General features: G+C 48.5%; 1 protein-coding gene across 7 annotated transcripts in view; it reads right to left on the bottom strand.

Annotated features, from left to right (window-relative positions):
* Positions 1-4,925: 4,925 nt before the first annotated feature.
* DZIP1L (DAZ interacting zinc finger protein 1 like) overlaps positions 4,926-25,471 on the bottom strand; it is a 43,045-nt gene continuing 22,499 nt past the window's right edge. For 6 of the 7 annotated variants that reach the window (XM_082683619.1, XM_082683618.1, XM_082683617.1 and 3 more), the window contains 10 exons: positions 22,655-22,717; positions 21,098-21,238; positions 18,820-18,850; positions 17,693-17,746; positions 13,387-13,520; positions 12,494-12,686; positions 9,765-9,981; positions 9,133-9,323; positions 7,418-7,557; positions 4,926-5,864 (listed from right to left, as the gene is read on the bottom strand). In XM_082683619.1, the coding sequence (XP_082539745.1) occupies positions 5,703-5,864; positions 7,418-7,557; positions 9,133-9,323; positions 9,765-9,981; positions 12,494-12,686; positions 13,387-13,520; positions 17,693-17,746; positions 18,820-18,850; positions 21,098-21,238; positions 22,655-22,717 (1,326 nt within the window). In that variant the 3' untranslated portion in view covers positions 4,926-5,702. The remainder of the gene's footprint in view (positions 5,865-7,417; positions 7,558-9,132; positions 9,324-9,764; positions 9,982-12,493; positions 12,687-13,386; positions 13,521-17,692; positions 17,747-18,819; positions 18,851-21,097; positions 21,239-22,654; positions 22,718-25,471) is intronic. The other variant, XR_014298865.1, reaches the window with a different exon arrangement.

The following is a 25,471-nucleotide window of genomic DNA, read 5'->3' as shown; positions in this document are numbered from 1 at the left end:
TCCAGTCCTCTGATGCATTCCGTGGACTATGAAATGCAGCTTCAGCTTCTACAAGAGCCTAGTAACAACCAGCTATTGACAGTGGCAGGACAATTCCAATCATTATCTCACCCTGGGTCGGGTCCTTCTACCTGCCACCTCACACCTTTATTTTAAGCCCCCTGTGCCCCTTGGAGATATTTTTCTTACTGGTTCCTTGCTGAGGTTAGTTCCGCTATCTAGTCTTGTCATTAGGTAGAACAATGTATGAAGACACTCCTGGCATAGGAACAGACATGGAACTGGCCCAGCTCAGCATATCAGATGGCAAGCGTCTGCTCTGTGCATGTTCAGTGATCCAAGGGTCAGCAACACAACCTCTTCCCTATAGAACTTAGCAAGTGTTGGTGCCTGGCACCACCATTTTCTGCCTGTTGTTCTCAAGGTGGAGCCTGCAGCATTATCGCCAGCAGGAGGACAGAATGGTTGCCATTTGTAACAGGCATGAAACAGACATAGAGCAAGCCATGCAGGTATACAATGATTCCTTCCAGTCCTTTCCTCCTAAACCTAAAAAGGACTTGATGGATATTTGTAACTCCCTTCAGAAACTGGTAGCAGGCGAGGAGGGCAGAGGGAAGAGAAAAAAGGTACAGAATTCCATTTGTGGTTCTGTTGACTTTAGAGTTTGCTTTATTTGAATTCCCTATAAACGTACAGTTTGATTACAGTATGTAAAACAACTTAGGTTATTTCACATTAGACTTTCCAAAGCTGAAAATGGTCTTACTACATTAGATCTTAGCCAAAAGGTCAAGAAGCGATTAATAATGGTCTTAATCTTCGTTTTAGTTATCTACTACTACCAAGTTCCAGCCACGAGCCCAGAGCATCTTCTACTCCCTAAATTGTGGGTTTATATTTTTAGATGGTTTCAGGTTGTAAACGTACACTTATTACTAACTTCTAATCAATGTCATCCCCACATGTCTAAGTTAAACTTTTTTTTTTAATAAGCTCTATGAGCTCAAACTCATGATGCTGAGATCAATAGTCGCATGCTCTTCTGACTGAGCCAGCCAAGTGCCTCTAAGTTAAACACAATTTTGAAGTGTCAAATTTTGAAGTGTCACAATTTTGAATGTGTCAGAAGACACATCTATTTATTGGGCATGGGGGCATCTCAGTTAGCTAAGCATCCAACTCTTGATTTTAACTGAGGTCTTGATCTCAGGATTGTGAGGAATGGGCCATTCTACCCAGATGTATTCAAAAGAAACACCCAGTATAACCCAAATAGTTTCTGTAGTATACAACAAAAAGAAAAAGTTAATCACATCAACACGGGGGAGGGGGGGAAATTAAGAATATGATCAATTTGTACAAGGAAAAATAGAAATAATTGATATGACAATGAAAAATGGACTCCTAATAGAAGATCACTAAAAAATGTCAATTTTTTTAAAGTGAGTTTTCATTTTTCACTCATCACATTGTCATATCCCAACATTTAAAGACAAACAATACCCCCTGGTGGCCAGGGAAGGAGAAAATGAGCTCACACTGCAAACATTAATCTAAATTGGTTTGGGTTTTCTGGGGAGCATTTGGCCATCGATAACAAAAATCCCCAAAAGTAGGTGGTTTGGAGCCAGGGCTCCAGGGCAGCCAGTCAGGGCAGATCGCAGTTATACTACTTGCTGGCAACAGGACTTGAATCAAGTTTCTTTCAAGGACTGCTCTATGTCTCAGTGACTAGTCGTTCAGTGACTGTAAAGAGTTGCACCCTGACTGCTGTGAGGTTCAGCCGGTGAATATTCATGAGCACCTTGGACCAGTGCCTGGCACATAACATGGCTTTCATTATGATGTTGGTCCAGGCAACCTCACTTCTAAGTGTTTATCCTAAGGAAATCTTAATTAAGGGCACAAAGATGTATATATGCATTTATCACTTCATTATTTAGCAAAGGCCAAAAGTGGAAATGTCTGGTTAAATAAATTTTTGCAGACTTTACCTTGTAATACTATGGGCCCATTAAGTATAATTATGTTGATACATGTGTACTGATGTGAGCACATTCATATTCTGTTTTCTAGAAGGGAGGTCAAGCTAGGGAAGAATAAATATAATGGAACCCTAGGAAGGAGACATACATGTTTTTTAATCAGAGAATGTATAGCTTGCTGTTAACAGACATGTTAACCGTGTTGACCCTTGATTTGGGGGTTACTCAAATTTATTTTTCTTTTTTGATTGTGTCTTCCAATTTTTCTAGATCAATCTCATTGTTCATATAATTTTTAAATAATTTATTATGCTGCATACTGAGATGGTTAATCTCAGTCAATTTGACTGAGCTAAGGGATGCTCAAATAGCTGGTAAAACATTCTTTGTGGATATGTCTCTCAGGATGTTTCTGGAAGAGATGAGCATTTGAATCAGTAGCCTGAATGAAGAAGATGCATCCTCCCCAATGTGGGTGGGTATCATCCAATCCACTGGGGACCAAAACAGAAAGAAAGGCAGAGGAAAGATGAAATAGCTTTCTCTTCTTGAGCTGGGACATTATTCTTATCCTGCCCTCACACATTGGAGCTTCTGGTTTTGGGACCTTTGGACACCAGGACCCTTCCTTGTTCTCCAATCTGCAGATGGCCATGGGATTTCTCCATTTCCATAACCATATCAGCAAACCCCTACGATAAATTCCCTCTTTATACCTATATCCACACCTATATTCTCTTGCTTCTGTTCCTCTGGAAACCCTGATTAATATACATATGTTACAAAGTTCTTATCAATTTTTCCACACATTCTAAAATTGGTTTGAAAGTGGTGAGGGATAAGCAGCATAATGTTAGTCTCCAGAGTAGATAGAAAAACACATTCGGAAACATATAACTTCATAGTGAACACTCAGGTACAGAGTCATTCTCGGTAATTATCACTAGTGTCTGTGTGTTCACATGCAAACACATGTGCGCACACATCTATTTCCTTTGGGTTCCCCCTGAAAGTAAAGCCTGAGGGAAGGATTTGGGAACAGGTTCATTTATTTAGAGATGCTCCCAAGAAGCATAAGTGAGGGGTGCCTGGGTGGCTTAGTGATTAAGCCTCTGCCTTCAGCTCAGGTCATGATCTCAGGGTCCTGGGATCAAGTCCCACGTCGGGCTCTCTGCTCAGCAGAGAACCTGCTTCCTCCTCTCTCTCTCTCTGTCTACTTATGATCTCTGTCAAATAAATAAATAAAATCTTCAAAAAAAAAAAAAAAAAGAAGAAGAAGAAGAAGTGTAAGTGACAGTGAAAAAAATGCAACAGTGGGGAGAAAGGCCAATAAGAGGAGTGCTAGTAAAAAGTAACTGCTGCAAGCAACTGGGATTCACTCCCACTGGGCACTCTCTGAGAAGCTGTGATAAACCTCAGAACTGTCCCACCAACGCACAGGCAAGCTGGAGCAATTACTCAACTCCCCTCCCACCTGGGCTGCAGGCTACCCTGGTAGCATCAGCTCTCCCACGCTTCAGGGTTACATCTGCAAATAGGCTACGCAGCCTCCCACAGCATCAGAGACGCCCCTTGGCCAAAGAGCAGTGACCCTAGGATGCATGTGTGAAGTGGGTGGGCTGCCATCCAACATCAGCTCAGAGTTGCAGGAGACCCGGATGTGGTGGGGGGACACCCAGATGTAATGGGGGGAGACCCAGATGTGGTGGGGACGGAGGAGACCTGGATGCAGAGCCACCATCTTTCATACCTCCCTTGCCCAAACCCCACTAACAGGAAACCAGGACTTTGTTGGAAGAATCCTGGGAGGCCAATGAACCCACCACACTTCCCACTCACTGCCCCTTCTCCTCCTCACACACTCACCTGCGAGCATCGCTGCACAGGTCCTCAGCTGCTCAAAGGTATGAGAAACACAAAGGGAATTTATCCCCGGGCGGCCAGGGCTGCACCAGCCCCAAGTCCCACATCATGCCCTTCATAAGCTGTCTTCTGGCTTCAGTGAACAGCCTGGTACTGTGGCCCCCTAAGACTCCCCCCGACCCCAGATACCCTTTGTCCTCTGCAGTGCCTTTCCTCCCTTGCTTCCCCTGGTTCCTCCCACCAGAACTTCTGGGCCTGGCCAGGTGTCAGAACCCAGAGGTCAAAAGAAGCCCGGATGGAGGGTTGGGGAGGGCAAAAGACCCCAGGTGGGGGGAAAAGAGAGATGGAGCAAAACTGGCCATGAGTTTCATTCCTAATGGCTGAGGCTGGGTGTTGGGGATGTGCACTGATTACACTACTCCTGTAACCTATGACCAATGGAGACCCATCACAGCAGCAGAATGGTAAGTACAGCAGCAACTTCTTACCCAGCCCTCTCTTAGTTTGCCTTTACATTTCCCTTACTCTCCTCCTGCAAAGAGAGGTCTGAGGCTTGCCCTCCTGTCTCCCCATTTGGCTGCCTCTCCACTAAACCCTTTCCTTGCTGCATACTCAAAGTCTCAGTGGGCAGATGGACTGGGGTTCCTCTACATGTGAGTCTTGGAGGCACAAGGCTGCATCTCCCTTGAGGCCAGAAATTGCCGTTGGGACTCTGAGGAATGGAGTAGGTTGACAGGGTGGGGGCACTAGAGCCCAGCCCTTTCTCCCCAGTGGCGGTGGGGGGTGGTAGGAGGGGTCCCTGCTCCACAGCTCCCACTGGGCTGGCGGAGATGTCAGCCCTGCCAGGCAGTCTGGGGGCTCCCTCTCCTCTCCCTGTGGTGGGACCTCCCCAACTCTCTGAGGGCTCTCCCTGTCCCTTCTGCTTCCTCCGCCTTCAGCCCAGCCAACCTCTGGCACTCCTAACTCCATCTTGGCAACCGCATCCCAACAGACCTCACCTAACATGACCAAGGTGCACTCGCTTCACCCCCACTCTGCCCCTGCTGAAGCTCCAAAATAATGAGTACACACGAGTTGTAACCATTGTGTTATTTAAATGTTCACATATAATAAATTAAGCTCTTCACATTAAAAAAATACAGTGGTGGCATAGATAACTTAATTTTGGAGATAATATCAAAAATTAAATTTGTGGGTCTTTGAGCACGGGGTCCCACCCAGGTGGCTTTCCCTCCCTCCTGCCACTGTGGAAGCACAGCCAGACATCAGCTCTGAGACCCTCTCCAGGACCTCCCCTTACAGCACTGGCTGGCTCGGGCTCTACTACCATAGCACCCCAAGCTCTATCACTAGTTTAGCACCCTGTAATTCCATCCCAGTCACCTCTGCCAGCACCCCAATTCAGCAGGGAGAGGCTGAAGGGCCTGGCACAGAGCAAGCACTCAGTAAATGACTTTGAATCAGTCACTGAATGACTGACTGAGGCATGTGTCCCCACAAAGACACTCACCATGAGTGTTACCTGCAGGGTAACACTCATCTACAGTCTTCCCACAGATTTACAAAATGCCAGCAAATAAAGATCAAGGGGCTCCTTCAGGCCAGAGTGAACATGGAGGTGGGAATGGAGACTGCTCATTATAACCCTTTATAACTCATTATAACCCTTTCTCAAGCCTTGGGACCCAGGGGCACCAAGCACCCCTGGTGCTTGGGAGCAGGACAGGTGGGAGGGAAGAAATTATATCCAACTTCTGCTCTGCTTCTTTCCAAAGGAGATCTCTTGGTTACTGGCGAAGACAAGAGGCCTAGCAGCCTCTTCTGTTCAGGGAGCCCGCCTCTGGGGCAGGATCACCAACCAGGGACCCTGGGTCGGCCAGGGCTCCAAGGGCTGGCATCAGACTTCTCCGGTGGCTTTGAGCGAGACAGGATCTTTGATTTTTCTCTCTGGCCCAGGTCCTGGGGGAGCTCTTCCAAGGAAGAAATCTCCAAGTCACTCTCAGCATCAGAAAGCTACAGGGAGGGAAGGGGAAGAGGAAAATGCATTCTGACAATGGAGGACGAAATGCTGGACAGACATGGGGGCAAAATGCAGGTTTGGAAGGAGCAGGAGGGAGATGCTCCTTCTCCTATTTGTTCCCATTTCCCTGTCTTGGAAGACCTGATTCAGAGACCCTGAATCAGAGTGATTTCAAATGCTCCTGAAATCCCACTGGCCACACCAAGGCAAGTTCTCTGGAAAGGCTTATGGCAAGTCAAGTTGCTCTTGTAATTTAAACTTTGTCCAGATTTGTTAATTCCCCACATTGATGGAGCTGAAAGCCCAGAGCATTGACTTTTCTGAATCCCTGAGCTGAATGCAGCCCAGGCTAATGCACACCTCCCCTCCTCTCAGACAGCTGCTCTGAGGCCTGGTTAAACACCCTGACTCGAGGAGTAGCAGACGCTCCAGAACACCAGGATCCCCTAGCCTGGAAAGCGGTTGGGCTGTAGCCAACGGAAAAGCCTGAGCAGGCCAAGGGCCCAGGCAACCTCTGGGCCACGGACCCCACTCCAGAACTTTCAGTGCCCTCCTGGCCTTTGATAGGAACATCCTATGCGTTTTTTCCCAGAATGTAAGGCCAAGCAGCTAGAAACACCCTGGGCCGAGGGCAGCAGGCTCTGAGCAGAGCCTCAACATGCTCTGGGACATAGGAGAAGGGACAAATACTTGTTTAATCATTTGGACTTCCTACTCATAAACCGCACACGGCCTGCACAAGAAAACAAACACATTATATAATAAGTGTATGATCTCGTGAGGACCAAAAAGTGATTGTCCACTCTCCTGGTCATCCCAAGAGATGCCTTTTCAACTGAGAAGGGTGAGAGAGGAATGTGAAGTAACGAGCTCTACATCTTTCTGCCTAAGCAGGTAATGGGCATGTAGGAGTTGTTCCCTGACTGGAGGCAGTGGGGAGGGGGTCCTGATGGTAATGGTCGCAGAGGCTGATGGCAGCTAGAGTCTCAGGGAGGGAAGACCACCAAGACATTCTTAGTGATAAGGAATGACCTTGAATATTCTGAACAAAGATCTCTAGATATTCCCCTTCTATGTTGTCACCTACTACCATGTGCTATGGGATGCCCCTCCAACACCCAGCCCTCAGAGAGAAGTCTCCTCTGCACACACATCCTGGAGTTGGGGTCCAGAGCTGACTGAAGGAAGGAGGTGGGGCCCATGATGGGATGAAGCCGAGCCAGAAGACAGTAGCTACTGCAAGCATCCGGGCACAGAACCAGGTCCCAGCTCTGTCAGAGGCGGGACATAGGAGCATGAGTGACCAGGAGAAACAATCTGTTGAGCAGTTCCTTGTGTAATGAACCAAAAGGCTTCTTAACATCAACAAGGATACAAATAAGAAGTGGCCATTCCTCCCCCTGTGCAGGGGCAGAAGAGACAGGGAGGTCACTGGCAATGTCCCACTAGGGCCAAGGCTGACACTATACCCCACCCCAGTGCCCCAACACTTGGAGTTGGCTCTATTGGAAATGGCAAGACAACCTCCAAGAGTCCTATGCCCTACCTGAGGCTTGTTTCCCGGCACGGCAGCCCTCTGGGGCCCAGTGTTAGGCAGTAAGAACAGACTGACCCCTCCAGAGGGCTTCTTCACTGGAGCTTCCAGCTGTTTCTCAAGGTTTTTGACCAGCGACTGCACTAGTGTTCCTGGAAGACACCGGAGGGAAAATTCCGGAGAATGAATGCCTCATCCTTATAAGTCATGACCAGACTCCGGTGTGGATAGAGGGAGTGTGGAGAAGGGTCAGAAGGGAGAAGGAAAGGCAGCCACAAAGAAGAGGCGCAAGGGCAGAGAGAAGGCCCAGGCCAACGTGTGCTGGTAAAAAGAGGCTTTGCCCATCTTAAAAATATAACTTCAGTTAATGACGTGAACAGAGGCTTAGGAAACTGTTCTTCCCTCTTAATGGCAGGACCTCTGCCCAGCTGGTATATGAAAAGCAAGACTAACAGGCAAACACAGCTTCCTTCAACATCTTCACTGAGAAGAGAAGAAGTATCATAAATGTAAATTATCACAGAGCGGCCAAGGGCCAGACAGACTTTCTGCAAACTCCATGCAGGAAGAGGGCTAAACAGGGACATAGACTATGAACAGACTCCTGGTGACATGCTAAACCCTGCGGGATGTCCAGGCCTCAGGAACAGCCAGGAAGCAGGGTGCTAACCACCACCTCGTAGGGTTCAAATGACTGAGGGCCTGAGCAGATGTCTGGGGCTACAACAGCCCTTGGTTCATTGATTCATTCAAGAATTGTTTGTTCGTTAAGGGGCGCCTGCGTGGCTCAGTCAGTTAAGCATCCGACTTTTTTTTTTTTAAGATTTATTTATTTATTTGTCAGAGAGAGAGAGAGAGAATACATAATCAGGCAGAGGCAGAGAGAGAAGCAGGCTGCCCACTGAGAAAGGAGCCTGATGTGGGACTTGATCCTAAGACCCTGGGATCGTGACCTGAGCCGAAGGCAGTCGCTTAATGAACTGAGCCACCCAGGTGTCCCAAACACCCAACTCTTGATTTCAGCTTAGGTCATGATCTCAGGGTGATGAGACCAAGCCCTGAGTCAGGCTCTGTGCTCAGCATGGAGTCTGCTTGAGATTCTCTCTCTCTCTCTCTCTGTCCCTCACACACACACACACACACACACACATACACACACACCCGTTAACTCACATGGGTGTACTCTCTCAAATAAATAAGTAAATAAATAAAATATTAAAAAAAAAAGAAGAATTGTTTGCTAAGGGCCACTATGTCCAGGCACTGTGTTCCTTACTCTTCATTGTCTTGTACCAGTACCTCATTTTACAGCAAAGGAACCAAAATCCGTCACTCAGACACAAGCAGGTAGCAAGTGACAGAGCCCAGACTGTCTCAGAGGACTCCCAACTCCTGCTTCCAAAATCTTTCCACCCTGTCATCCGACCTGGTGGCTATCAGTACCTGGTTCTGGTGGATTCTGGTGGACTGGGAGGCTTGGAATGAGTGAGTGAGCTCCTCCAGTCTCCAACAGTTAAGCAAAAAAAGGGGCAAAATAAACCTCTCTCAGGTTCTTCCTTCTGATATCTCTGTAATCCCAGGAAAATATCTGATAGGAGGGAGGGTCATTCTCCCCAAGTTTCAATGAGTTGCCAAACCAGAAAACCCAGAGAAAATTATAGGGTATTTCCAGAACTAGAGAAATCTGGCCTGGAAAAGGTCTTTCCCAGTGGTCCCAGACCACTCACCTGAGGAAGCCAGCCCACCTGAGCCCTTGTTAGGGGGCTGGGCACTCCCCTCCGAGGTCTCAGTGTCAGACCAGTCCCAATCATCCTCTGGCCGGGACCCCATTCTGGAGGGACCTCGTGGGGGCTGGAGGGATGTCCGCTGCACCGAATTTCCCTCCTCCGAGTCCTCTTCAGAACTGAACGGGGGCGTACTGTCATGGAGGGGAAGAAATGAGGCCTATATGGACCAGAAACACTTTAAAAGCCAAACCTCACCACTTGTAAGCATGTTTGGTTTGGCTTGAGCCAGCCCTGCTCCTTCCTTGGGCCCGGGTGACAGTCAGGAGGTACCCTGGAGCACAGAAGCCACACCAGCAACTCTGTTAGAAGATGGGGACCAAACCCTCCTGGTGCAGCAACTAAGGCTTAAGGAAGAAATAGGGAAGGAAGGGTAGATTTGTCCCACCTGGGAACAAGGGACCCTGGTCTCTTCATGGGGGCTTGGGAGGGGACCCCACCTGAGGCGCCTCCTGTTCACTTCTGTCTCTGCCCCTCACCTGTTTGCAGAAGCCTGTGGGAAGCCCTGATAAGGACTGCCTGAGGTTGGGAGCCGCAGCCACAGACCCAGTAGGAATGCAGAGTCCAGGGCTCACCTCAGCCCAGGCCCTGGGGAAGCAGGGGTGCTGGAGCGTCCATGTGCTCTGGGACGTGGAGCGGGGGTGGGCATGTGGGCCAGGCCGGGGCCATGGCTGCTGCGGCTCTGAAGAGTCGACGTGGGAGGCTCTGTTGGTTTGGATGGCAACGCCACATGCAGGGTCCTGGACTTCGTCTGTGCCTTTTTGATGACCAATGTGTTCTGCTGGCTTTTGACTAGAAACACAGAGAGGAATAAGTTCCAGGGCATGACTATCTGGGCCTTCAAGCCTGAAGAAGACAGAGAGAGAGGTTCTGGCCCACTAGAAATGGACAAGTCACTCTGTCACTCTATACCATAATAGCCACAGCCAATAAAGTCCTTGCCCCCACTCCCAACTGTCTGTCCTGCTGCTGGCTTGACTCAGGGTTGGGGATGGCCCATAGTTCCACCAGAGACCAGGAGAGCAGCTTGTGTTCCAGGGTCATGACTCATTCCAGGAGTCCCACGGGAGTCGGCAGGTCTGAAGAGGAGCCCGGCTTCCCTGCAGCTTCACCCTGCAGTCCTAGGGCCTGATCTCCCCAAAAGCCCCACCCTCTCTACCCACCCAGGCTGCAGCTGCAAGAGTTCAGACAACCTTGCAGGAAGGCCCTGCTGCCACCAGAGGTCGCCACAGGACCACATGGGCCACCCACATCCACCACTGTCCTCCCAAACATGCCGGTGGCAGGAGGGCTAACGGCAGACCCCAGACCCAGTGCCTCCCTCTTCTGAACTGCATCAAGTCCCACTGAGGCTGGGGTAGGAGTGGGGCAAGGATCCAGGATCAGCAATTTTTTTAATGGAAGAGAAGCACATCGCAGGGAGTCAAAGTAAGTTCTGTTGCATGAAACTCACATGTGTGGACTGTCACAGTGTAAATGTGTTTCTTACTGTAGTTCAAGATAGAAAACGTCTGAAATACACTGCTCTCTGAGAACGCATTTACACAGAAGTAGATCTTCTAGGAGGGGCAGACTGAAGGGAAGGGAAAGCAGACAAACTGGCTGAGGGAAAGGAACGGCGACAGCTGGTTACTGCACACCGACAGCAAGCTAAGCCCTCAACCTACAGCAGCCACCAAGCCCCGAGCCCTTAGGACAGTGTTGTTCTCCCTGCTTTACTGAGGATGCAGGAGATCCAGGGACTCAATCAAGGCCCACAATTCCATGGAAGGAAGTGGTCAGTACAACTGACCACTCCCCAACTCAGGTCATCAGCCACCCCAAAGCCAGGGTTCTTGCTACTCATGGCCTTGCTTCATCCCACAGCTTTGCCCCAAAACAAAAGGAGGTGCAATCAAGGCAGAAATCAGAGGTGAGCATTCACATAGCACTCATGGGACCTAGAAAACTAGCATGTGGGCATAGAGCTGGAAAGAGAGGTCTACAAAATGCTGTAAAAACACATTATTCATCTCACATCTCCAAGACATGCCCTGAAAAAGGTGGGGCCCCTGGGCCTGGCAAGGGGAGCTCGGGCAAGGGGTGGTTCTCACTCTTGGCTTTCTGACCACAGGAGCAAGGGCCAGACAGGAAGAACGAGGGAAAAGGTACCTCGTTCTCTTTTGGAGGTACCTTTCCTCTTTTGGAAGCCTGTCCTCAGAAGATGCTCTCATTCCTCTTCCCTGCCTCCCTGTCCCCTCTCTCCTCTCAGCCCACGCACCCACACACCCCACCCCTATGCTTGGCCCCATCACACCTCCTAGTCTGGGCTGGTTTCCCAGGTGAGGTGGCAAGCCTTGGCACAGATCACCCTCAATAGATTTTAAAATTATCGGTCCCTGTACCAACAAAAATCATCTCATATCCCCAGAGAATGTGTCCACACTCTGGAGAATTCCTTAGCATGAAGAGTTCAGGTTGGGTCTGCCTATACAGGAGGAGATAAGAGAATTGGTATCCCTCTGGCCACATATGAGGGAAAGGAGCTGCAACATCATCCTGCACAAACAGCCTCGAGCCCCTGAGGCCCTCCCTAGAGCCCCCAGTTTCAGCAGCCTGGTGGATCTGGGAATCCTCCAGAAATGGGGGGGTTCTCAAACCTAAGAACACAAATTCCCTTCTTTCTCAGTACCTGGAGGACAGAGACTAGAGGGTCGTCAGCCACACATCTGAATTCTCCCCAAGAACCACTGGGCCTGTCCTTGTCACAAGTGCCAGGGGCAAATCAGGGACTGTGATCTGGCCCAGGGAACCACAGTCAAGCTCTGAGGATGTGTGGGCAGGCAGAACTCCACCCAGCCTCTCACGACCTCCCTCTGCTCCCCAGCAGATTTTCCATCTGATTCCTATTTGCCTCCACCTGCAGCCCCAGTGCTCTCAGGCCTTGGGTCTTCTCCCGGCACTGACATGCCCCACTTCAGAGCCAGAAACAGAATGGGCTACTCTCTGTTAGAGCAAAGTTCAAGTTGTGATCAAAGCAAGTAAAGTAGTGTAGAGCCAAGCTGCTGAGTAGGGCAGCAAGCTCAGAGCTGACCACCGGCCCAACTCTGGCTCTCCACCAACTTCCCTGGGTGACTCAGGCCCACACCTGGATTCTGGCGTTCCCTCAACAGAGAACTTTTGGACTCAAGTCATCTGTGAGGATGCTCCCCTCTCGCCCTTAAAAGTAATGCCCTGTTGGGGACAGCAGTGCGCCCTCCTTGTGTGCAAACCAGCACAGATCTTCCCAGTCACAGCCCCCAGGGATGCCCTTTTGCCGGCTCACCTGGAGCCTTGGTGTCTGGCTGGGACGCTAGTGCCCTCTTCCTCTGTCCCTCCTTCACTCTGCTGGTGGCTTCCTTGACAAGCTTTTCCCTCAGACTCAGAAATTCAGAAAACCTCCGTGCCTTCTGCTCCCGCTGGGCTCTCAGGAGGGACTCAAGGTGTCTGAGAGTTTGAATGGAGATTCCCTTTGCATCCTAAAAAAGACAGACATTCCTCTTTGAAGACAGAAGCCTCCTCATCCTCCCTCAAAGCCTCTCGTGCCTGCTGCTGGCCTAGGAGTCCCTGTGATCAGCGCTGGGTGTTCTCTGGCAGAGGATATGGTGAGCGTCAGAGCAGGGTGGGCAGGGGGTGCACATTCTGCACAAAGTGTGGTGGTTTAGGGTCTGGGAGCCTTGTCAAAACATGCATGGTAGGCACCTGGGTGGGTCAGTCGGGTACGCGTCTGTCTTTGGCTGAGGTCATGATCTCAGGGTCTAGAATGGACCCCGGCATAGGGCTCCCTGTTCAGCGGGGAGTCTGTTTCTCCCTCTCCCTGCCACTCCCTCTACTTGTGTTCTCTTGCTCTCATTCTCTCTCAAATGAATAAATAAAAATAAAAATAATAAATGGGCACAGAAGAAAGCAGCCCATGAGTGGAGAGCACAGAGAGGTCAGGACACAGGGTGACACCCCCAGCAACCACTAGAAACGGAGGAGAGAGACCACACTGCTGCCATGAGGTAAGGAGAAGCCATGTGGGTTTGTTTATATTCCCAGATATGAAAGGCTTCCCAGCTGAACAAGTAAGACGAAGAAGCCTACACAGCTAAGAGCAATCAAACACTTGCCAGGTTAAGAATGCCACGTATCCAAATGGTAGGCAGCAGCCCTTGCAGCTGTGGCCCCTGCGCTTACTCTCTTTATCCCCATGCTTTCCAGTTTCTCTTCCAGGGTGTCCTCCAAGATTGGCCTGAACTGCTTCAGCAGCGTGGGGTTTCGCCTCAGAGCAGCCAGCACATTCTGCTTTCCGTCTCGGGAGTCCTCCAGATCTGCAGCACACAACAATCCACCAAGGTCAGCCTAGCCGCCCAAAACCTCCATTCTCAAAGTCACATAGCACCTGCGTGGCCCTCACCAGACCATGAGCCCAGAGCCACGGACCCCACCTGAGTGTCCCTCCCAGACACTGGGGATGTTTCCGCTGCTGGCTCCCACTGCTTCAGACCACATACCTGCCTGCAGGATTCTCCTCCCCTGCCAGTCCGGGCCGCCAAGATCTGGGCTCAGTGCTGCTCAGATGAATCTGGGATTTGTGGGCTTTGGACTTGCTCTTGAGCCCTAGCAGCAGCTTGTTGCTGAGCTTCATTCCTCCCCCCAACCCAGTTTTATTGAGACATAACTGACACAGAGCAGCTTATACATTTAAGGTATATAGCATAGTGACTTGACTTTATTCAGAGATTATCACAGTAAGCTTAGTTAACACCCGCCCTCTCATACAGATACAAAAGAAAAAAATGAAACAAGTTTCCCCTTGTGATGAAACCTCTTGGGGTCTACTCTCTTAGCAGCTTTCCCGTCTGTCTTCCAGCAGTGTTAACTCTGGTCCTCCTGTCCATGACCTCCTTGGCACTCGTTTCTGCTCTCACGGGCACCTTGTACCTTTTGACCACCTTCCTCCAATCCCCCTCCCCTACACCACCTCTGGTAACCACAAATTATGATCTTTTCTTCTACGAGTTTGTTTTTTGGTTTGTTTTGATTCTACATATAAAGGAGATGATACAGATTTGTCTTTCTCGGACTTAGTTCATTTCACACAATGCCCTCAAAGTCCATCCATGTTGTCACAAATGGCAGGCTTTCCCCCATTTTATGGCTAAATAATATTCCATTATATATATATATGTACCTCAACCTCATTATCCATTCATCCATCAATGAACACTTAGGCTGTTTCTGTATGTTGGCGACTGTAAACCGCAGATTCCAGGCCCTGCCGGCTGCCAGCCCTGTGTGATCCTGGCCCCAACTGACACTCTCACTTACTGCTGTACCACGTCTGCTCCCATCCAGGGGATTGAATTCTTACTGGGACAGACACCATAAACTCCCTTCAAGCTTACTGCCTTTAGAGATTAGAGACTCGCCCTTCAAAGCAGTACACAGAAGGACCACAAGAGTTACAAATGCATATTCCCTGGCCCCACCCTCCAGAGAGTCTGATTCCGTAAGTCCAGGGAAGGACCCTGGAAACTGCACTTTAACTTGTCTAAACGATTATGGTGGAGGTGAGCCACAGACCATACTGTGAGAAATGTGGACCCAGAGAATAATAAAATAAGCTATTACAATAAAATGTGGCCATTGCTGCAAAAAGGCCTTCCAAGGAGACAGGTCTAGTGTGGGGTGGGCAGTGGGAGGGAGGGTGTGCACACTGCCCTTAGAGCAGGACCAGCCCTTAGATTCACTCAGTGGACATTTTCTGATAAGTAATATGGAGAATGAACAAGCCTGTACTGGGGTGCTGAGGGGCACAGAAGAAGACCCTCAAGGGGCTCACATTCAAAAATGATGTCAACTGTGGCCGCACATTTGAATCTCCTGGGCCCCATCCCAAACTAATGACATCAGAATCTCTGAAGCTAGGCCCTAGACCTCAGATCTTCTAACACCCAAGCCTGAGAACGAAGTGTTCTAGAGCAATGGTTCCCGAACTGTGAGCCTGAGAGATGGCACCACCAGGTAACTTATTAGAAATGCAGATTTGCAGATCCCACTCCAACCCTACTGAGTCAAAAATTATGGATTGGGAACCCAGCAACCTGTGTTTTAGCAAGCTGCCCCCCCACAAGGTTGATCCTCCTCCATCAAGTCCACCCTGGGGCATAAGCCCCAAGCAGGGCCACACATCAGAATCACCAGGAGCTTTAAATACTAACGATGCCTGGAACCCACCTCCTATATGTTCTGTTAAGGTCGGGGGTGGGGGGCTGGTGGGGTCCTCGGAGAGTTACAAGTGACCTGGGTGATTCTTAATGTGCAGTCAGCTGCAGACAGCCACTGGTGTGACAGTGGGGCTCCAACAAGCATCAGGATGCCCGGAGATTGCAAACTGCAGGACCCCACCCCAGAATTTCTGACTCTGCTTATGTGGGATAAGGCTGAGAATCTGACAACTTTCCTTTCTAACAAGTTCCCAAGTGGTATTTTTCCTGCTGATCCAGGACTAGAAGAGGCAGGCCAGCATACAAAGAGGTAGAGCACAGTGGATCAGTGTGGGAGACCCCAGCTTCGTGTGACAAGTGGGATGGGTAGGGTCAGCCAAAGCACCCTCCTCAGCTCCGCTCTCCATGAATCGGCAGCCTCTGCGGAAGGATTTGGTTCCTCCACTCTACGGACCTCAGCAGGTCCAGTAACGTGTTGTGTTACTCAGTAGAGAGCTTCCCCCAACAAAGTTACATGCATCTCTAATTTGTACTTCTAAATTCCAAGGTTAAGTGCACGGGATGGGGGTGGGGAGTAGTAGAGGACTAGTTAAATAAATTTTGGTGGGGCACCTGGGTGGCTCAGTGGGTTAAAGCCTCTGCCTTTGGCTCAGGTCGTGATCTCAGGGTCCTGGGATTGAGCCCCACATCGGGCTCTCTGCTCAGTGGGAAGCCTGCTTCCTCCTCTCTCTCCCTCTGCCTGCTTCTCTGCCTACTTATGATCTCTGTCTGTCAAATAAATAAAATATTTAAATAAATAAACAGATAAATAAATTTTGGTTCACCCATCCAACAGAATACTGTAAAGCCCTGCAAAAATAATGAAGCAACTGTACATAAAGGGACAGGAAATGATTTCCCAAATAAGTTGTTGAGAAAGTAACCAAATACAGAGTAGTATGTATAGTATGATCCCATTTGGGAAAAAGGAAAAAAATGCATACACATATGTGCTTATATCTGCACCAAATATCTCTGGAAAGATAAATGAGAAAGCATAGCAGTGTGATCTCTGGGTGGAAACTGGATAGCCCAGCAGGAGGGAGACATACTTCTCACTGTACACACACCCTTTTGCTCGCTTGCTCACTTGCTTGCTTACTTTTTTTTTTCTTTTTTTCCAAGAGCATAGATCACTGTCTCAGAAGTAAAGGAAGAAATATTACATTAAAAAACAAAATTCCGGGGCACCTGATGGCTCAGCCGTTGGGCGTCTGCCTTCAGCTTGGGTCGTGAATCCCAGCATCCTGGGATCGAGCCCCACACCAGTCTCCCTGCTCAGCGAGGAGCCTGCTTCTCCCTCTCCCACTCCCCCACTTGTGTTCCCTCTCTTGCTGTGTCTCTCTCTCTCTGTCAAATAAATAAATAAAATCTTTAAAAAAAAAAAAAAAAAGAATGTTCTTAAAAAAAAAAAAAAAAAAATTCCGGGGACACCTGGGTGGCTCAGTGGGTTAGGCCTCTGCCTTCGGCTCAGGTCATGGTCTCAGGTTCCTAGGATCGGGCCCGTGTCGGGGGTCTCTGCTCAGCGGGGAGCCTGCTTCCTCCTCTCTCTCTGCCTGCCTCTCTGTCTACTTGTGATCCTCCTCTCTGTCAAATAAATAAATAAAAAATCTTTAAAAAAAAAACATTCCCATGGTGAACTCTTTGGTGACACAAATAAAACCCTTTCCTGGGTGCATTGGTTGGGTCACTTTTGTCATATCAGAGCCGAGCTCCAGAGGGCAGGCCCTGGTCAGCAGGTCAGCTGCGCGCACTCCCTGATCTCTCCTGGGAGCTCTTCTCCCCAACTCCCCCAGGAGCTCCCACAGTCAGAGGAAAACTGCTATTTTTTTTTTTCCACTTCTTCTTTGCATCCCCTAAATCATCTGTTTGAGCTCTCTCTGCATACCAGACTCACCACCGAACGGACTGAAGGTGCCCACGACTGTGTAGAGGGAGCCCAGGCAGTTTCCGAATCCCGCCTCCGCCTACCTGCCGGCTCTGTGACTCCAGGCAAGTCGCTGGCCCTCTCTGGGCTTCCCCATCAGTGAGCCATCAGATTGCACCTTAAGGCCTGTGTGCAACCTGCCTGGCACACACAAGGTGCTTAAAGTACTCGTCTCATGTTCCTACTTCCCTTTCCCGGGCTTCTGGTAGCCAGACACAGTGAGGGAGAGACAAACTGGACAAGGAGGACAAATCTAATGCAGGACGACTCCTGCATTAGACACCGGGGAAAGAGAGTCAGGCCTCACCTTCCTCAGAAGAGTCTTCTTCTGTGACCACAGCCTTCAGGCCCTCGCAGGTCCCTGAGGAGAGCCCAACAGTTAGTGGCCCCAATGCCCCGGATACCATCCCTGACTTGGAGGAAAGTGCAGAACACAACATGATTGCGGGCCAGAAAGAGCAAGCCTTCCAGTCGCTTCTTCACCAGGAGAGGCAGGACGGATGGAGTTGCAGTCATGAGCACAGACAGCTCGAGCCAGAAAGACCAGAGTTCCCAGCCCAGCTTGCCCTTTGCTGGTCCTTCACAACCCCACGTGGTGGGGGCGGGGGGGTGGGGGCTGTCCCAGAACCTCAGCAAGCCCCAGTCTCCTCATCTAAAAAATGAGTCTGATAATGCTGGGTCCACATTAAGTAGTGGGGACAACCTAATGAGACAATGAATCTAAAGTGCTTGGCGACACACATCCCAGCCCCAGCCCTCAGGACGTTCAAGGCCACAGCTGACCTGCTGGCCAAGCTGGGGAAGGAACATCTGACCTAGAGGCAGGGATTAGGGACAGGCATGTGGGTTTGCAAGAAAAGGCAGAAAGGTGGCTAAAGAGACAGGACAGAAGAAGTGGGAGTCCAACGGGCCAGGTTTCATAAGGGCCTGGCCAAGGTCCTCCACACAGGGGCGGTCTCCTGTGTGTTACTGGCTCCCTTTAGACACCAGCACCTGCATCCATGAGACACTCACACACACAAGAAACACACAGCAGCACACCAGGGTACCCAGAGGAAGACTACACATACTCTAGACAGGCCACATTCATATTCAACTTGCTACACCCTGAGAGGAAGGTCAAAGTTGATGGCTCGAACCCTAGGCATGAGGAATTAGAATCTTTTCGTGAAAAGCTCCATCAGTCACTGCCCGCAGGATCCTACTGCTCCCTGGGTCTCCACTACCCCACAGAGAAGACCAGGCCAGGCCAGAATCCATCTGTCTGTCCCAGAAGCAGATCTCTTCTTGCCCTCCCTCACCCAGCCAGCGAGCCTGACACCCCATGACCCAGGAGCTGCTCTCACTGCCACCCCCTCATTCTATAAACTGACTGGTGGGGGACAGGAGAGAGAACAGGCCAAGACTATTAGAAAACACCCCATGAGAACTTACCCTCCTCCTTCCTGAGAGACATGGTCTGGATCTGCAAAGATACAGAACAGAACAGGCAGCCGGGAACCCTGCTCTGTGCCGTAGGCCTGCCCAGCACCATAAAGAAGGGACAGTCAGTTTCCATATCCCCCACTGGGAACTAGAAGGAACTGGGAGAACGCTGCCCCAACCCCCCAGTATGCCTCCTGCCATCCATATGTAAGGGGGGTGGTGGCACTGAGGTTGAACAGCAGCATCCAGGATGGGGAGGCAAGAATGCTCCTCTTCAGAGAGGGACTGTGATTTGAAAGGCAGGAGCCCCACATGAGTGGAGTGGGACAGGCATACAGCAATACTGCTGGTACACTTGGTGGACAACCAGGGTGAGGCAGGCTCCCCCCACCATGGGGACATGAGCTGAGGGCCCCCTGGGCGGAAGGAGGCATGAGCTGGACAGTCATTAAACTGCTGAGCCCTCCCTTTTCCAGAAGGTGCCTCTTCATCCTCCTTCCACACAGTTGCACATGGGACAGCCATCTGTGACAACGTGACCGCATACCACAACCATAGCCAAGTGTCTAGGTTGGGGCAGAGAACTCTGAATTGGAAACATGTGAAGTCAAGAGCCAGTGGCAGCCAACTGGTTTGGGGTTTGTTTGTTTGTTTGCTGCTTGTTTATTTGTATTGCCATATGGGGTAGGTATGATGTAAAAGCTGATCTTCAGAATAAAAGGAACAAGTTTAAGCAGATCTAGAGAAAAGGACAGAGACACACAGCAAAGGAAAACTCCTGACCACATTCATGTCTCTCGTTCTAGTTAATCCCAGACTCAGCTGCTCTCCTGCCTTGAACTTTCTGAGACACCCTGTCTATCCTTAAGACAAATTTCCTCTTCTGCTTAAGCTTCAGTTGTTTTTTATTATCTACTGATGAATGACACATCCAATGCCAATTTCCAACCACTTCTTTCTTTGCCTACCTCTATTCTAGAGACTCTAAAACTAATTATTTGCCTTCTAACCTTCCTTGCAGCTACGGTTGCCCATGTAATACAGCTCTGACCAATAAAATATAAGCAAAAGTCTGAGGAAGGGGCCTTTTCATCAACTTCTTCTACTGAATATGCTTGTGATGGTTGGGGCTATGGCAGCCATCTTGTAATGATAAGGGTCAAACATGAAAACAAAAGTCAACCCACTGAGGATGATAAAAAAGAAAAACTGAGTTTGGATTTTCAATGACATAATTTTGCTGCTAAATCAAGGCCATCAACTGTCACCTCTTTTGATGTTACAATACAAATAAACCCCTACCGATCTATTCTAAATCCAGGTTTAGCCAATGGGCTCCCTAGTGAAATATCTGCAAACAGGAGTCCTGGGTAACAGAAGGAAGAAATTTCCAGACTGGACCTGAGGTGGCCAGAGCAGTGAAGAGCTAAGTGGCGGGAGGCCCAGTAAAATGAAAAGCAGAAGAGAGGGTCAGATCCATTACCCGAGTGAAGTACAGCTGGGAGAACTGAAAACACAAAAACCAAGGAGTGGGAACAAGAAGACTGAACTAGATAGTGACAGGAGGTGCTCTGCTCAGAGAATCTGTGTGGAGGGGGTTTCAGAAGCAAGGCAAGGCCCTGAAGCCACAGAGGGGCCCCTCTGATGGCAGAGACACCTGTCCCCTGACTTGCAACTCAAAAGGGGGAGCTGAGCCCAGACTGGGCAGAGAGTTAGCAGTAGGTCAAGGGGTCAGCTCTAGGAGAGAGGTGCTATGTCACACCATACTAATTTGTGTGACAACATCTTCAGCGTCCATTAATTTAGGACAAGTGTTTTGACCAGGAAAAGATGTCTGAGAACACAATGAAAAGAGCCCAAGTTTTGCAGTGCACTGCCTGGCCAGGGCTGAATCCCCACACTGGCTCTTATAGGGTATGCTCTGTGGACTTGAGGGAGGCACCTGCTTCTCCAGCCTGTTCCATCATCTGTCAAAGGAAGATGGGAGGAAGCCAATGTCTGCCTTGAAGGGCAGCAGTGAGGTTTAAATGAAGTAATATACCAAGTATCAAGCAGGTGCCAGCCTTTAGACAGTGTCTGGTGTTAGTGTGAACTTAGCTCAGGCCCTCCGGACAACAGGGCTATCTTCAGCCTGGAAAGAGACAGCCGCAGCTTCATCATTCTTTTCTCTCCTGAGAGAGCCTCGTTAATGAGACCACTGCCAGTGAGTCCGGAGAATCAAAGGAGATCCTCACAGAGAAGAGGCCTAGGGGCCCCAGGGCCTGGCAAGGAGGAGGGACAGACCTACCATCTCCTCCTGGGAGGCAATGAGCCTGGCTTGTTCCTGGAGCTGGGCGCGGAGAGCACTGATCTGGCGCTGGGACCGGGCAGCTGCTTTCCTCTGATCCTGAGACAGGGAGGCCCGGAGCATCTCGTTCTGCTCCTGCAGCTGGTGGGCACAGGGGACTCAGTCAGTCAGGTGTCGCAGCAACCTCGGAGTGCCCGGGAGCTGCAGGGCCTGCTCCTGGAGGCACATGCTGGCTGCAGTTTCACCTGAAGTGGGGTGGGGGCTTCCAGACCTGGGCAGGTAGCTTCTAACAGGATGGACTACTTTCCAGTTTGGGCATATTTCCAAGCTGTGCTTGAGGGGAAGTGAGAATTGGATACAGACCCCTACAATCAGGGCAAACAGGCTTTCTGTCCAGCATGACCACCCACGGAAGGACAGTCAGATAACCAGAGGCCATTCATGAGTCATCCAATAGTGTTTTTAGGGAAAAACCGGAAGGTGAAGAAAATACTGTCCCGTGCTGTTGTAAGAGTAGATAGAAGATGAAACTCTTTCTATTTGCATAAAGATACTCTAGAAAAACACCCAAGAAAGCAGTACAAGTGGACAGACAGCCACGGGGTGGGTGATGGGGGCAGGTAGACAGAGTTGGGGTGGAAGTGAACCTCCATATATTTCAATGCCAGCCTTTAGACAAAGACATTGTACTGAGTGTGCCTTCATATGTTTCTTCCACTTTTGGAATAAATTAAACCGTATTTCCCATCTGAAGATGTTTCAAATAAAATAAAACCATCAGATGGTCGGGGCTCCTGGGTGGCTCAGTGGGTTAAAGCCTCTGTCTTCAGCTCAGGTCATGATCCCAGGATCCTGGGATCAAGTCCCACATTGGGCTCTCTGTTCGGCCAGGAGTTTGCTTTCCCCTCTCTCCCTCTCTGCCTGCCTCTCTGTCTGCTTGTGATTTCTCTGTTAAATAGACAAATAAAATCTTTTTTAAAAAACCCATCAGATGGGAATTACTGGAAATGGGAGTGCTGGCCTCTGATCTGAGCACCTGCCTCTTCTGGGCTTTCTGTAGGTAGTACCTGGAGCTTCTGATAACCAGCTTCCTCCTCAACTTGCTTCCTCCTCAGGGGCATTTTCATAGGAGCTGTTTTCTCATCCTGAGGCCTGCTGCTCCCTATTCCCCGATCTCAGTATTTGACCCTTTCCATGTGGGCTCCCCTTGAATGATGGCTGAGGTTCTCTCCTGGGTGGGGTTTCAAGGAAGAGCGCAAACATGAAATGACCAGACAATGCATCTAAGGTTTCCAGGCCTGGTCTCTGTGGATGGCCTGAAGGGGTCCCTGCATAGGGGACCACAGAAGACAAGTCCCAGAGGCCCTGACTCTGGGCCAGGGAGGCTGCTGTTTGGGTGGCTGACCCCTTCTGGGGATTGATTGGGGTCAGCCACCAGGAACACCATCAGCAACCAAATACTGGTCAGTTTGAGGGGGCTAGTGATAGAGGATGGGTGTGCCGTAGGGTAAGAGGAGGTTTCAGGAAACCCAGCTCCCCCTGACCACCCAGAGTTACCTCTTGCTTCTGAGCTGCATGCTTTCCCTGAAGTTCCTTCATTTTTCTCTTCCATTCTGCTTTCTGAAAAAGATAAACAGGACTCTGGATATCAGAATGTACTACAAAGCTACAGGAATTAAAAAGTGCTGGCCCATGATTAGGCAGAGTAGTAAAAAGAACAGAAAGCCCAGACAAAGACTGGGGGGTAGTGGGGGATAGAATCTTACTATGGGGGAAATAGATTATTGACAAATGGAGTTCAAACAGGTGGTTAACTACCTGGAAAAAAATATATGAACTTGAATCTTTATTTCATATCTTAAACCAAAATAAATTTTAGGTGGGTCAAAGATTTAAACTTAAAAATTGGAAGTGATATTAGTAAAACGGTACCATAAGAAATTCCAGCTCTCAAATCACCCACAGGTGCGGATTCCTCTGTGGGAGCCCAGGAACCCAGCTGAGAGTTTCTGACACTTCAAAAGAGGAAAACAAAAAAAAATAAAAAATAAAAAATAAACCTGAGAATAGATGCAGTCCAGAGAAGTTTCACTTTACCTGCCTCAGCTCTCCCCAAGGAGGCACAGTTTGATGCCTAAAGAGACACCCCCTCAGCCTGCAATTTTTCCTATGAAGGAAAGTGACAGCAAGTGAGCACCCACCGCCCCAGCCTCATGGGGTGCTGCCCAGGAGGCCCACTTCTTTCCCCCGCCCTCAGAACTGGGGGACAGGGCAGAGCCAAATCAGCCTGTGGCGCCCAGCATGGGGATCTCAACAACCATCCACAGATCCGACTGGCTGGTTTGTAGACACCAGGAGGTGTAAGAGGAGAAGTATTTACCTGCAACCAATATTAAGTTATTATCAGCTTAAAATAGACTGCTGTACTATAAGATGGTTTATGTAAATCTCACACTAACCACAAAAAACCTATAGCAAATATGCAAAAAGTGAAGGAATCAACGCATACCATTACAAAATAAAACCATCACATCAAAATGGAAGGCAGCAAGAGAGGAGGAAAGGAACAAAGTAACTACAAAACAGTCTGAAAACAATTAACAAAATGGCAATAGTAAGTCCTTACTCACCATTAATTACTTTAAATTTAAATGGACCAAGTCCTCCAATCAAAAGACACAGAGTGACTGAATGGATTAGAAAAATAAGATCCAGCTGTAGGCTGCCTACAAGAGATTCATCTCAAGGACACACATAGGCTGAAACTGAAGGGATAGGAAAAGATATTTCATGCAAACCACAACCAGGAGAATGGGATAGCTATAACTCTGTCAAAGGCTTTAAGTAAAAAACTGTTACAAGAGAATAGTCACTATATAATGATAAAGTGGTTAATTCATCAATATAACAATTGTAAATATAGAAGCATCCAAAATCAGAGCACCTAAACATATAAAGCAAATATTAATACAACTGAGGGGAGAAATAGCAATACAGTAAGAGTATGAGGCTTCAATGGCCCACTTTCAACAACGGAAAGATCATCCATGCAGAAAACCAAAAGGGAACACTAGACTCGAATGTCAGTATATACCAAATGGGCAAGACAGACATATACAGAACATTCCACGCAAAAGGAGAACCACCTATGGAATGTGAAAAAATATTTTGCAAACCACGTATCTGATAGGGAGCTCACATCCAAAATATAAGGAACTTCTATACCTCAGTACAAAAAGAAAAAAAAAATTAATAGACAAAGAGTCTGAATAGACATTTCCCCAAAGAAGGCCTACAACATTAGACATTAGTGAGCACAAAAATGTAAATAAAACCACAATGAGATACCACACCTTACACCTGCAAGATGGCTATTATTAAAATAGATATAGGTAGATAGATAGATATATAAAACAAGTGTTGGTGAGGATGTGAAGAAAAGAGGATCCTCATACACTACTGGAGGGAATATAAATTGGTGTAGTTATTATGAAAAACAGAGTGGAAGTACCTCAAAAATTAAAAATAGACTTACTCATTTCCCCTGGTATCTCCCAGGTAGACATGAAATGTATTTGTTAATAAACTTGTTTGTTTTTCTGTTATTAAAAAAAAAATTTAAGGGTGCCTCAGTGGCTCAGTCAGTTAAGCATTTGACTTTTGATTTCAGCTCAGGGTCATGAGATGAGCTCCACAACGGGCTCTGTGCTCTGAGTACAGTCTGTTTGTACCTCTTCCCCTGCACCTCCCCTCTCTTGCAAATGCCCTCTCTCTCTTTCTCAAACAAATAAATAAATAAATAAAAATTTTTTAAGAATTAAAAACAGAACTAACATGTAATCCAACAACCCCACTTCTTGATACTGACGCAAAAAAACTGAAATCAGGATCTCAAAGAGATACCCTCCCATGTCCATTGCAGCATTATTCACAATAGCCAAAACAGGGAAACCTAATAATCCACTGATAGATGAATAATAAAGCAAACATGGTACATACATACACTGGAATACTATTCAGTCTTAAAAAAGAAGGAAATCCTGCATCAACATGAATGAACTTAGAGGACGTTACACTATGTGAAATAAACCAGATAAGAATGACAAACACTGTATGATCTCACTTACTTGTGGAATCTAAAACTCATAGAAACAGAGAGAGAATGGTAGTTGCCAGGGGTTAAGATGAGGAGAAAGTGGGAAGGTTATGGTCAAAGGGTACAAGGTTTGTTCTACAAGATATGTTGTATATTTAAAATTAGCTAAGAAGGTAGATCTTATGTTGTGTTATCACCACACACACAAATAAAATAATAATAATAATAAAGAGGGTGGGAAGAAACTTTGGGAGGTGATAGATATGACTGTGCCCTGA

This window comes from Mustela nivalis, assembly GCF_964662115.1.
Source record: "Mustela nivalis genome assembly, chromosome: 1".
Lineage (NCBI taxonomy): Eukaryota > Metazoa > Chordata > Mammalia > Carnivora > Mustelidae > Mustela > Mustela nivalis.
The sequence above is the reverse complement of the archived record's forward strand: the minus strand, read 5'-3'. Positions and strand labels throughout refer to the sequence as shown.